Genomic DNA, 13,972 nt, shown 5'->3' on the forward strand with positions numbered 1-13,972 from the left:
AACAGTGGAGCTGATGCAACACAAGGCACTATTGAATGACATGTTGTTGGAGCTCACTGTGGGTTTTGTTTTCTGTTTTCATTTTTTGTTTTCAAAACAGGAATCTTGCTCTGTAGACCAGGCTGGCCTCCTCCCTTGACCTCCTAAGTGCTGGATTGCAAGTGTGTACTCCCAAGACCAATACACATGGCCTTCCTAAGTCTGTCCTGCTAGAACTGAGTCAGCAAAAGACAGAAGATTGCTTCAAGTTTAAGATGAGCAAGCTGGTCTCATAGCCAAAAAAAAAAAAAAAAAAAAAAAAAAAAAAAAAAAAAAAAGGATGGGAAAGGAAGGAAGGAATTTCCTCATGATAGATGATTTACCATACAAATTCTATAGTATCTGTTCCTCAGGAAAACAAAGATGAGGACCAGTGAGAAAACTCAGCAGGTAAAAACACACACCACAAAAACCTAATAACCTGAGTTTGATCCCTGGAACCCACAGTGGAAGAAGAGAACCAATCCCCAAAAGTTGTGTATGTACATATGCACACCTGTATGTGTACATACAACAATAATAAAGTCTTTTTTTTTTTTTTGGTTTTTTCGAGACAGGGTTTCTCTGTGTAGCTTTGCGCCTTTCCTGGAACTCACTTGGTAGTCCAGGCTGGCCTCGAACTCACAGAGATCCGCCTGGCTCTGCCTCCCGAGTGCTGGGATTAAAGGCGTGCGCCACCACCGCCCGGCTTAAAGTCATTTTTTAAAAGAAATAAAACATGAAACTTATGTGGACCATGTAAGGTGATCTAGTGGTGTCTGTTACCCTAAGAACATCTTCCATTGGCCAAAGCTGAAAACTCTAGAAAATAGTGTATAAACATACATTTTACTTTTATCCTTCTTTAAGAAATTGCCATATTTTCCTGTATTGGTTACACCTTCTTTGAATCAATAAGTTTAGTTACAGGAATGGGCTCTTCTGTAGTTCAGAGTTTGTCTAAATAGAGAAATAAATATTCTACTTTTTAATCTTGGATTATAGTTAAAAATCATGATGGAAATAAAATGGCAAATCAGTTTTTATATAGACACTAAGCACGTCTGATTACTGAGCTAAAAATGAAGTTTTGTGGGAAAAAATTAAGTTAACTTTTTAAATTTGTTGTGTATGAGTTCTAAAAAGTTGAAGTTATAGTTGTAATTGGTCATTATATGTTTATTGGGCGTTCTCTTCTGGGGAATCAGAAACAAGGGAAGTAGCTGTTCACATACAGAGTCTCTCTTGCTGTCGTTCATCGTCCCTTTGTATGTTCTGTACCGTTCACACTCCACGGGGGTGTAAACAGAAACGGGCTTTCACGCTCGTCACGAAAGTGCTTACTTTTGCCCTGCACAGTTGCTTACCGTTCAGTCTTCATATAAGGGTATTTGTGTCCTCTGTGTGCATGCACCAGTTGAAATGCCAACACCTCCAGAGACTTGCTTTGTTCCCAGCAAGCTTGGGAGGACATTCCTGGCTTTGCAGTCTCTGAATGAGAACATTTTCCAGGGTAGCACTGTCCAAACATGTTACCTCCGTAAAGTCACTGTTTGCCAAGACTTGTTGCAGCATCCATCAATTCTGCTGCCTGTAGCTGTCTGGGATGTCACTGACTAAGTTATTTAATCAACACAAATAGGTAATCCTTTTATTTGCTTCTTAAAAATCACTGTAAACTTTTAACTTTGGCCCCAATTTTGTAAAGAATCTGAGACAGAAAAAGTAACCACTCGTCACGATTCGCTGACTCCTAGTCCAAGCCTTGGGCTGGCAATCCAGATTTGGTTGTCCAGCCCAGGCCTTCGGCTGGCCAGTTCAGGCCTTCAGCAGGCCAGTCTAGGCCTTTGGCTGGCTAGTGCAGGCCTTCAGCTGGTTAGTCCAGGCCTTCGGCTGGCCAGTCCAGACCTTTGGCTGGCTAGTCCAGGCCTTTGGCTGGCCACATTCTCTGTCTCTGCTGCTGTTACTCTGCCAGGAAAGCAGTTCATTTCTGAAAATGAAGTGGACAAAGCCAGGAAGTCTGCTCTGTGGAGACTGAGCTGCACAGGCCACACCCTGAAATCTGTTCTGCATTTGTTGCAAAACACCAAATATTTGACTTCAAGGACAATGGTGCCAAGGTAAATTCAGCCCAACCGGACTCGGGAACCCACATCTACACCCGTGTATCAGTGGCAGTGGTAGATGTTTGAGCTTCTTTCTTTGTATGGTAGAAAGTAGTATAATATTTGTCAGGGCAGAGCAAACAGTACATGCTGGCAGGAAATGTGGCCTTGTATTTGACTCACTCCCAGTAGGAAGCGCATGGTGACAAGACTTTCTTAGCTGTGGGGAGGGAGTTAGCCCAATTGGCCATGCCCAACACAAACCCCCAATCCCTATGTTCCTCAGAGCGGGAAGATTTCTTACATCCACTTCTGTCATTGAGTCCCTTCAAGGGACCCATAGCTGTCTCTGTTTCTGCTACGTCTAAATTCTTGCATTGGTTTTCAAAGGCATTCATCATCTGTCCCCTCCTCACCACGCAGTGTGACTTCCGTCACTGTATACACACCTTCACTGTAGTCAGATGACATCATCTTACTCTCCTTTAAACACACTGCTTTCTGCCTTTAAGCGCTTGGGAGGCAGAGGCAGGTGGATCTCAGTGAGTTCAAGGACAGCCAGGGCTATGTAGAGAGACCTGCCAATCAATCAATCAATCAATAAACAAAACATTTTTCAGTCTTCCTAAAAGAAGTGTGGTACTGCTGGGTGGTGGTGACACATGCCTTTAATCCCAGCACTCAGCAGGCAGTGGCAGGCGGATCTCTGTGAGTTCTAGGCCAGCCTGGTCTACAGAGTGAGATCCAAGACAGGCTCCAAAGCTACACAGAGAAACCCTGTCTTGAAAAAAAAAGTGTGTTACTTTTGACTTTTTAGAAAATAATTTTAATTTTGTGTATCTGCTTGCATGTCTGTGTGGGCTTGTGCATGTGTGTGCAGGTACCTGTGGAGGTCAGATGAAAATGTTGGATACCCTGCAGCTAAAGTTAAGGCAGTTGTGAGTCACTCAACATGGGTTGCTAGGAAGTGAACTCAGGTTCTCTACAAGAGCAGTATGTGCTCTTAAATGCTAAGCTATTTCCCCATCCCTGTGTGATACTTTCAGCTGTTAGATTAGTCAATAGTATATAGGACAGTCCTGTCACCTAAGAAAATAATTTCTGATCTGTTAACAGAAAGGCGTTCGGATAGACTAGAATAAAATCTGCAAGATTCTGCCTTTGGATATTTCCCAGGTGAACTGTAAAAGGGCTTCCATGTCAGGAGCTGTATTCATCAGACCTCAGATAATGTTTTTCAACAAACTGAACGTGCAGGAGGACTGAGATGTGCCCTGGTGGGGGTCTCGCCACACGCTGGGCTCATGTGAGTTTCCATAGCCTGCTCCCTCAGCACCACAGTCCAGCAGATAGTTGTCTCAAACCTGGTCCCCACATCCTTCATTTCTCTGTTGCCTGCCCTCTCTCAGCCTGCACCCCGTTTGTTCTACTGTGTCGTTGGACTGTGCCTTAGCCTCAGGAGGTTCTTCAGCCTCATGGCGCCCAGAATGATTTTTTTTTAATTTTCTCGAGATAGTTCGTTTAATGGAGTTTTGTTCACTGTGCTGTGTTTCTTTGCTGCAGATTAAGAATAAGTGCTTAAAACTGGAACTGTTTTCTACCTCAGTGTTACAGCCAGGTCAAGGCCAGCCTGGGGCATCCAAACCCTGTTTCAAACCAAGAAAAAAGAAAAAGGAAGGAAAGAAGGAAGGAAAGACAGAAGGAAGGAAGAAAAGGAAAAAAAAAAAAGAAAAGAAAAGGGGGCTGGAGAAATGGCTCAGTGATTAAGAGCACTGGCTGCTCTTCCAGAGGACACAGGGCTCGATTCCCAGCTCCCACATGGCCTCACAACCCTGTGTAACTGCAGTTCTAGGGATCCGACCCCCTCTTTCCGGCTTCTGTGGGCACTGCACACATGTGGAGCACAGACATATTGCTGGCAAGATAGCCACAGGCATAGAATAAAAATAAACAAATCTCAAAAGAAATGTAAAGAGAAAACAAACAATAGAAAGTCAGAAGTGGTCCCAACACACACACACACACACACACACACACACACACACACACACACACACATATCAGGAAATTATCAAAAGATGTGAGTGCTTTACTGAAAGTTTAAAAACAAAACAAAAGCAAAAAACCTAAACTAAAAGCCAAGGATTTGAAATACACAGAACCTCTGCTCCCTAAGGGGTAGTGGAGGACACTGTGGGTAGGAAAGGAACAACACATAAAGATATAGGAGTCAAAGCCTTGCCTGGGCAGGACGGTTGCTGCCTTCCGGCCGTCGGATGGGTTCTTTCCAGTCTCAAATGGCACCGGGCATAGAGGGGAGGGAGAATGCCTGACAAAAACAGCCCAAAGCCCCCCTCAGGAAATGTCTGTTTCAGTCAGTTCTCACACCAAAGCCTCCTTGCTCTGCCTCCCTAAATTGTGTTAACTGAAGACTAGGCCTTGCTGATGAGTCCAGAGAGAGTGGGTTGCATGTATAAAAGAGGCTGTTCTCTCTGACACAGTACTGAGTATACATTCTCCTGCTAGGAAGAAGTGTGAGTCTTTTTCACTGGGCAACAAAGCAGCTTGTTCCCACCAGTTGGTGAATGCAGGGACAGAAAGAAGCATCCCAGTGTGGACATTTTCCATGTTAGGAGTGTAGGTTTCCTCCAAGTCCAAACTGGTCAGTTTAGTATTTGTAAGACTCAGTGAGGAGACGCTTTCCTTTTCAACTGTATTTTTACATTGGAGTTTGTATTTTTTTTCGGGAGAATATAACTCAGACTTCTAAAGCTAGTAGCTTTTGTTTTGTTTTGTTTTGTTTTGTTTTATGACAGTGTTTTGCTCTGCAGCCCTGGCTGGCCAGGAGTTCGATATGTAGACCAGGCTGGCCTCAAACTCACAGCAATCCTTCTGCCTTTGACTCCAGAATGTGGGAATCATGGTCATGAGCCACCACCCTAGACTGACTAGTTTTTATTTGAGTTGTGTCTTTGTAATAGATTTCCATAGAGTTGGTCCAACTTACAGAAATAAAAAAATGAATCTGATAATTTCTATTTAATATTATACATTTCTCCTATATAAATATTTTCCAACATTATTTAGGAATCAACTGTGTTTAAGCATTTAAATTGTCTACTTATATATGTTTAGACACAGACACAGATGAAATCGACACACAGTGAAGAAAAGGGGCAGACATACCTGTTTACACCCCAGCTCATAGTGCCCTCCCCTTCCTTATAGTATATTAGTTACTTCTTTGTGGTAGTGATAAAACATCAAGACAAAAAGCAATCTATCCAAGAATGAGTTGACCTTAGCTTACAGTTCCTGAGGACGGGTCTATAGTAGGAGGAAGACGAGGTAACTGGAGCAGGAAGCTGGCGGGTCACATCACAGTGACACCCAGGACACAGAGAGCAAGCTAGCAGTGGTGGGAAGGCTGTAACCTTTCAACCCTACCCCCACGGACATGCTCCCGCCAGCCAGGCTGCACCTCCTAAAGGTTCCATGACCTCCTGAAAGAGCACCACCCCTGGTGACCAAGTGTTCAAATACACGAGCCTGTGGGGGATTTGTCTCCTTCCTGCTCGGCCACCAGGCAAGTCTTCAGCTGTGCTGAAATTTGTAGCACTTTATGTAAGTAGAACTTCGCAGCAGGTGTTCTTGTCTAGCTTCTTTTTTTTGGGGGGGGGGTTTCAAGACAGGGTTTCTCTGTGTAGCTTTGCGCCTTTCCTGGAACTCGCTTGGTAGCCCAGGCTGGCCTCGAACTCACAGAGATCCGCCTGCCTCTGCCTCCCAAGTGCTGGGATTAAAGGAGTGCGCCACCACCGCCCGGCTTTGTCTAGCTTCTTACATTCCACATTTCCTCTACTGCTAGTCTTAGCAGCCCATCATTTTTTTTCTCAGTTGCTTTCCAAAATGTATCATCTATTTGTTTAGTGACAGACATATATTTGCTTGTGTTTCTTGTTTTGCTTGTTTTAACTGCTTCAGACAAAGCCACTATGAACTGTTTGTGTGCAAGCCTTTTGTTTCCCTTTCTCTGGTGTAAAGAAAGATTGGGTGTGTAAGGCAGATGTGTTTTATATTCAGGAAATCGCCAAGCTGTTTTCCAGCAGCTCATACTGTTGGCTACACCATTCACAACTAGCCAGCAGTGCTGAGACTTCCAGCCATCTCCATCTTTGTCAACACTTGTCCTTATCAGACCTTTTCACTGTACCACGCTAGTGTACGTGTAATGATGTGGATAAGAACTGCGTCTCATCAGTCATTTACAAGGCTGAGTGTCTTCTGTGCTGCCTTTGTATCAGTTTTGCTCACTTTTCCAAGTTGGTTTGTTTTGTTATTCACCAATTTTGAGAGGATTCATCTGTTTTAGACCGAATTCCCCCATAGACGTGTTTTACAAACACTCTATCCTGTTTGATTTGACCTTGCACTTTCGTCCACTGACTATAGAAGTCAGAGTAAATTTCCATTTTGATTAAATACAATGTAGTGGATCGCAAAGCTGTGCTGGAGAGGCCCAGACCCAGGAGGATTGTCTCCAGAACACCCCTTATTTCTGCTGTGCTTCCTCCTGCTGGCTGCTGCTGTGTCCCTGCTGTATTTGGCATGGTGCAATTACAATAGGAAAGGATCCCACCGTGTCTAGTATAGTGCGATTGTTTCCTGGGAAAATCCCACTCCTCACTGGGCAATTTACTTGCAAATTACAGTGAAGATGATTTTTATAAGAGCAATGATGATTAGTTAGATTTGTGATTTAACTGGACTTTTTTTTTTTTCCAAGACAGGGTTTCTCTGAAAGAAAGAAGAACTCTCTCTTTGGAGTTCTTCCTGGATCTCACTCTGTAGCCCAGGCTGGCCTCAGACTCACAGAGATCCACCTGGCTCTGTCTCCCGAGTGCTGAAATTAAAGGCATGTGCCACCACTGCCTAACTGGGCTTTCTGAGTTAAGAGAGTTAGTAAGATGATTAGGGAAATGGTTTAGGTTATTCTGCCAATTGCTCCAACAAAAGATAAAAAAAAAATTGAGTAAAACAGGCTAGAAGTCACCTTCCCCTTTGTTATATGTGAGATTTCAGAAGATGAAAAATAAGAACAGGAAGTTTCATGCATTATAGACTCATGAATTCTGCCTGTGGGAAAACAGGCTGATGATCAAAGAGAGCAATTATGCTCCTGCATACACCAAGGTTAGGTCTGTGTTCCTTGGCCATGAAACTTACAGAACTAATCACAGGCCCCGGTATGCACCTTGAAAAAAACAAAGTTATGAAAGGAAATTAAATGACCCTATTGTGTGTAAAGAAAAAAAGATGGTTAGCTGAGCACTTGTTTAAAGTTTCTCTGGAGTAGAAACAGGATAGGCATCTGTTACATTAAACAGCTGCCAGCCAGTACCAAAGGAACTGGCTGAAATACACTTAGCTTGCTTAAAACTCTGTTAATCAATTATAAAAGAAGCATTGCTTTGGAGTGAAGATGTTATGGTGGGAAAATTAATACAAGAAACTGCTTAACTACTTGTGGGCTTCTATGGAAAACACGTAACTTGTGATCATAGTGGGACTTCTTCCTGGGTAAAGATTTTCATTTGTCTTTGGAAAATCTGTGACTTGTGGTTGTGAGGTAATCTTTTCTTGCTTAGAAAATTTTGTCTTAGGGGGTATTAAAGGGATAAGAGATATAATAGAAGGGAAACACCAGGAAATGTGTAGACGGAGAATAACTGGGAAGAAGGAAGAGGAGGATGGGGAGGAGGAGAAAAAGGAGGAGGAAGAGGAGGAGGAGGAAGAGGAGGAGGAAAACAATAGGGTGAAAGAACAGAACAGAGAAAGAACAGAACAAATAACAGAAAGAAAAATAAAAGGAAGAACTGAGCTTTGGCCCTCAGAAGAGTCTCCTGTGTGTGTCTACAGTTCCGCCGTATCTCCTCTCCACTTTCTGACTGGCCGAGAGTTGGCTCTCTCGGCAGCACATTTTGTCCTATGCCATCTTCCAGGAGTTTTATTGATTTATTCCTACATTCAGGTCTGTGGCCTGTCCCTGCTACTGTGTGGGGTCCCATTGTTCCACAGCCTTACTAACAATTGTTAATGTCTTTTTTGTTATAGCCACCCCAGTAAGCTCGAAGCAGGGACCCATTGACTTCTGTTTCACATTTTCTAAATGTTCATGATACAGAGAATCCTTTCATCTGTTTAGTGGCCTTCACACATTCTAAGTTGTCTTTTATGTTGAACTGTAAGAATTGCTTGTGTATTCTAGTTATGAGCCCTTACCAACTGTATGATTTGCACTTACTTTCTTCTGAAAAAAAAAAAATGAGTCTAAGTTCTCATGTAGCCTAGGCCAGCTTTGAACTTTATACATAGCCAAGGCTGGCCTTTAAACTCCTCATCTTCCTGCCTACCCCGCCTGAGTGCTAGGATTACAAGCAAGGGCCAGCATGGCTGCTGTTTCCTGCCCTCCGGGTGTCTTTTCACTTCCGTTTATGATATTCTTTGAAATAGGCCTTTTCCAGCTCGAGAGGGGGACCTTAGCGACAGCAACACAGTTGTCTTCGGCTGCTTGTGGTCCCGTGCCACGTCTGATGAGCCATGTCTGACATAAGATTTGCCCTACACCTTCTTTTATTATACTTTAGGGTCTGGGAACCACTTGCAGCTAATTGTGGAAGTTCATTTCAATTCTTTCTTTAATTTTTATTTTCTGGAGCTGAGGACCGAACCCAGGGCCTTGTGCTTACTAGGCAAGCGCTCTACCACTGAGCTAAATCCCCAGCCCCCATTTCAATTCTTACGAATTAAAAGATTTCACCTCATATCTGAAAGACAATTCTAAGGAGTCAGTTTGTTTTCTTTTGGTGTCTACATTGCTCTGCTACCTCGTAGTAAGTCTGCTGTCTCTTATTATACTACTACTACTACTACTAATGATAGTGATCATTTTATGATTATCATTTGTTGTTGGATTTGGTTTGTGGTACTCGTGGAACACACCCAGGGCCTGTACATTCAAGGCAAGCGCTCTACCACTGAACAACATCTGTAGCCCTCAGATTTGTTTTCATTTTTATCTTATAAGTCAGAGTCTCACTGTGAAGCCCAGACTGGCCTTGAACTCATAACCATCCTGCCTCAGCCTCCTGAATACTGGAATTACAGGTCTACACCACCAGGCCTGGCTAGAAACCTTCTTCATGCTGACACATCAACGTTATTTGCTTTAGAAAACACTGCCTTCTGACTGATTGGATTTCTAGGAGGTGATAATATGCCTTCCTGTAAACTCATCACACCCAGCTCTGCCATTTTTTTATTGATTTTTATTTTATTATTATGATGATGATTGATTTTTCAAAACAAGGTTTCTTTGTGTAGCCTGGCTATCCTGGGACTCAGAGATCTGCCCACGTCTGCCCTCCCCGCAAGTGCTGGGATTACAGGCATGTGCCACCCCCACCCCCCAGTTCTGCCATTTTATCCTCACTCCTCTGTACATATGGTGACTGCTCTAAGTACCTTGCAGTTTTCTCCCTTATCGCTGGTTTTAAGCATTCTGCTGCGCAGTAATTGTTTTCTCATTATTCGTGAGCCTGGGGTGTATTGAGCTTCCTGAGTCTGTAAGTGATCATCGGGTTTGGACCATTTCCCTCGTGATTCCCTCACACATGCTTCCTGACTTCTCATCTCTTTTAGGAACCTTAATTACATGTATACTGGACCGGCCAAGTTGTGGGTGCTGGTGGTTCATTTCTTCCAGTCTTTTCTGTTTCGTGGTGGAGAGTTTATATCACGTCTGTAGCTCACTAGGATTGTCTTCTAAGATGTCCAGTCCACTGTTGATCCCATTCGGTATAATCCATCCTAGCCATTGTCTTTAAATGATTTTTCTTTGGATAGAAAGCTACTCAGTGAGTAGTTTCATTGTCCAAAAAGACAACTCCTCCTGGCAATTTCAGCCGTAGGCTTTCTGGATGCTTCTAGACAGGCGTCAGGGCGAGTTGGCAACGATGGGCATTAATATACTGTCTTCTGCCTATCTCAGATCTGGTCGTCTTGTCTTTCACACACCAGAGTCCCCAAGGTCAAGAGCCTTCTGTACCTTATATTTCTACTTCCACCACCAACAACACACACGCACTTTAACTGTTACACAGTGAAAACCCCCTCTGTGGGGTTAACAAATGATACACCTAGGTTAGAGTTTACGTCAGCCATCGGAGCCACACAATCAAATGCCGTGAGCAACAGTGGTGCTTACTCACCCACTAATTACACACCCACTAGTGGATGAACTATCACTTCCACCCTGGGTGTCGCCTGAGAAGTTTCTTCTCATCACCCACTAGACTGGCTAATGTCTCTTTAAAGAAATATATACATTTTTAAAGGAATACAAGTAAATTAAACCTTCAGAACCCCATGAGCCAATGAATAAAGGCGTTTGCTGCCAAGCCAGAAGGTATTAGTTTGATCCCTGGGACCCTCTGGTAGAAGGCTAGGACAGAGAGAACTATGTCTTATCCTTGTCCTCTGACCAATACAATTCATCCCCCAAAAGACAAATAAATTTTAAAAATGAAAACCTTCATGAGCCAAACAGCCTATTCTTCCTATTTCAGTAATAGGAGCATTGACCCTGTATGTAAAAGCATATATATATATATATATATATATATATATATATATATATATATATAATATAATATATATATATATTATCTATATCTATATCTATCTATCTATCTATCTATCTATCTATCTATCTATATCTTTAGTTTTTCAAGACAGGGTTTCTCTGTGTAGTTTTGTTGCCTGTCCTGGAACTCACTCTGTAGCCCAGGCTGGCCTCGAACTCACAGAGATCCGCCTGGCTCTGGCTTCCGAGTGCTGGGATTAAAGGAGTGTGCCACCACAGCCTGGCCTGTAAAAGCATATTTAAATCAAAATGTCACATTGTTTTGTTACTCTTTTTCTGCCAACGAAATGTGATTTAATTCTCTTCTGTGAAAATAAGACGACTTTAAATAACTCTGATCTCCATACCATGGTAGCACACGGAACAACAGGAAGAAAGCACAGGGAGCGTGCAGTCAGTCACTTTGACAGACATGTCCCCATACCACAATAAACCTATCTGCGGACCTGTTCCTGGGGCTGAGGATGCTGCTGAGGGGAAACACTAAGTACCCCGGTGTGTAGGACTTGGTTTAAATCAATAGCGTCATGCAAAGGGATCTGTGGTTCATCCAGCAGTTCATTGTTCAGCACATCCTACGTTCCAGATGTTTCCCTAGGTACCTAAGAGGAGCGAACAAAACAAATTAGGACTTGGATGTAGCTCACTGGTAGCTCGTGCTGAGTGTGCCCAATCTCCAGCACCACATAAATAAGTAAACAAACATTTTCCCGCTCTTGAGGAGCTATTTGAGGTTGGGTGGGGGACAGTCAAATAGAGAAATAAACATAAGGTTAAGTGGTAAACGTGCTCAAGAAAATAAAGCAGGGTGATGCGCTTAACCATCCTGGGAAGGTTTCTCTATGGGGGGGGGGGACGGGGAAGGGTGTGTGGGGGGAAGGCTCGTGTATGCTGTGGGGCTGTCACAGAGGCAGGATGGAGTAAGGGGACTATGTGAGGAATTATCGCAGGTAGGGGGAAACTGCAAGCGTGAACGCACCAAGGAAGTAGTGGGCTTGCTGTGTCTGAGTGGACCTAACAGGTAGGGAAGCATGCCCGCCAAAGGACAAGAGAGGCGGTCTGTGGTGAAGCCATTGTATGTTACTTGGAAATACGGAATTGTGGGAAGGTTCGAGGAGAGACGAGACTTTATCCTCACAGACGTTACTCTGTTACTGTCTCCACAGTAGCTATTCAGGTGAGCCGTCAAGTTGGTCTGGCCTACAGTGTCGGCAAAGCGGATGGTGAGAAATGGAAGCAGAGCACGTGCTAGACTAAAGGACTTCTTCCTTATGGACAGACAGGAATCTCAAGGTCTTGGGCAGAAGGTCACTGTCCACTAGCCCTCTCCTTAGAGGATGCCGCTTTCTAATTTACCATCTCACCCACGATTCCATTAAAATAGAAGAGAACCGTGTGATGGGGGTCCCGAACAATCCCACGGAGTCTCAAGTGTGCACCGGGGTTGTGCCTGGGTTAGTTGCTCACTGTGGCCGGTCCTGCGTGGGACTCGGCCGTTCAGAACTGAGGACCGTGGTTGGAGGAAGTGATGAAGAGGGATGGCTGCTTAGCGTGGACCAGACATCCGAAGCCCAAGGAGGGAGGCAGAAGAACCTGTTGGGAGGGCGCAGAGATGCGGAGTGACGAACCGGGTGACGCGGAGGGCCGTTTGTGAGGGCGCCGGAACCGAAGCCGGCGATTGGGTGAGGGGAAGGTGCCAGCGGCGGTTGTCAAGGCAGCAGTTCGGGAGGGACGCCACGGCCTCCTCCAAGTCACTTCGCATCCCGCGCCGAGCCCCTGCTGACGTGTCGCTCGCAGCCGCCGGCCGCCCGGGCGCCTCCCCCGGCACCGCCTGCTCCCGCCCCGCCCCCGGCACCGCCCGCCGGCGGCCTCCGCGTCACCCGCGCCCGCGGTGGCCACAACATGGCTGCGGCGCCGGGGCTGCTGCTCTGGCTGCTCCTGCTCGGGCCGCTCTGGTGGGTCCCGGGCCAGCCGGACCCGAGCCCCGGCCGGCGCTTCTCCGACCTCAAAGTGTGCGCGGACGAAGAGTGCAGCAGTGAGTGTGGGGCCGCGGGGCGGGAGGCGGGTTCCCGGGTGGCGGCGATGGCCGCGCGGGTCGGAGTCCCACGGTTCGCCCCTGGCCTAGGGGGGTCTCAGGCCCGCGGAGCCCGCGCCGGTACGCTGTGCTCGGCGATCCCCCTGGTGGTCCTGCCGCGGGGGCCGCGCCTGCCACTTGTTGCCGGGGTTTGCTCTCGGCGGCTCTGACCTGGCTGGGGGGCGCCGCAGACCCCGCCGGGTTTCCTGGGGTCAGCTCCCTGCTTCCCGGCCCCGGATCTCCGCCTGGGCTCCCGGAGTGATGGGGTGGCCCGCCCTCGCATCCTGGGCATCCCGTGCTGCAGCCAAGAGCGTCCCTACGCCGGCCGCGGGGACCTGGGTCCGCGCAAGACCGAGACCCACGCGCTTAGGGATCTGGGGCGCAATCTCAGTGGCTGATTGACGTGGGGTTCCTTCAGAAGGCACCCCGGTGCTGCCCCTTCGCCCTCTCGGCTGCATTGGGACCAGCTCGCATCACCTTTGGAAACGGAGGAACTCGAGTTTAGGTTTGGGATGAGCCGGAGGCCAGGAACGCAGTACATTCCGAGGTCTGTCTGGTTCTCTGCCTCAGTCCTGTCTCTCTTTTGCATAGAAGCTTCTTGCCAGCTGCCAAGTAGGGCTGCAGGAAGGTCAAAATCTTTTGCTCTTAAGGAGGCCAAGGAGCTGCACCTGTCACCACCTGAGAGCCGCAGCCTTCTCCTCTGTGCGCAGTCGCGCCCCGGTCCTATGTTGGAGGTGCCTGGGTTGGAGGTGGGCCATGAGGAAGGTTAGGATCAGAAGAGGGCTATTGCTGTAATAGCCAAAGGTCTCAGGAGTCAGTCCAGCCTTCCTTTTCCTTAGTCCCCTATGTTGCTGGGACCCATTGCTGCCCAGAATAATTCATAAGGCTTCCAGGTTGGTTTCCAACAACTGTGTACCTTATTGTTGATGTCCTTCATAAATCACAAGCAGGCCATATAGAAAATTATTTCTCCTAAAAGACTTAAAAAAACTACATGTTAGCCATTTATATTCAATTGGTTTTATGAAAAAAAAATCATAATTTGAATGATTTGTACCAATACCATTAAAGAGA

The 13,972-nt window shown here is 46.0% G+C and overlaps 1 protein-coding gene across 3 annotated transcripts in view; it reads left to right on the forward strand.

Annotated features, from left to right (window-relative positions):
* The first annotated feature begins 12,689 nt into the window (after positions 1 to 12,689).
* Positions 12,690 to 13,972, forward strand: part of Mia3 (MIA SH3 domain ER export factor 3) — a 43,927-nt gene continuing 42,644 nt past the window's right edge. For all 3 annotated transcript variants that reach the window (XM_059281161.1, XM_059281162.1, XM_059281163.1), the window contains exon 1: positions 12,690 to 12,859. In XM_059281161.1, coding sequence (XP_059137144.1) covers positions 12,727 to 12,859 — 133 coding nt within the window. In that variant the 5' untranslated portion in view covers positions 12,690 to 12,726. The remainder of the gene's footprint in view (positions 12,860 to 13,972) is intronic.

Source organism: Peromyscus eremicus, chromosome 15 (assembly GCF_949786415.1).
Source record: "Peromyscus eremicus chromosome 15, PerEre_H2_v1, whole genome shotgun sequence".
NCBI classification, from domain to species: domain Eukaryota; kingdom Metazoa; phylum Chordata; class Mammalia; order Rodentia; family Cricetidae; genus Peromyscus; species Peromyscus eremicus.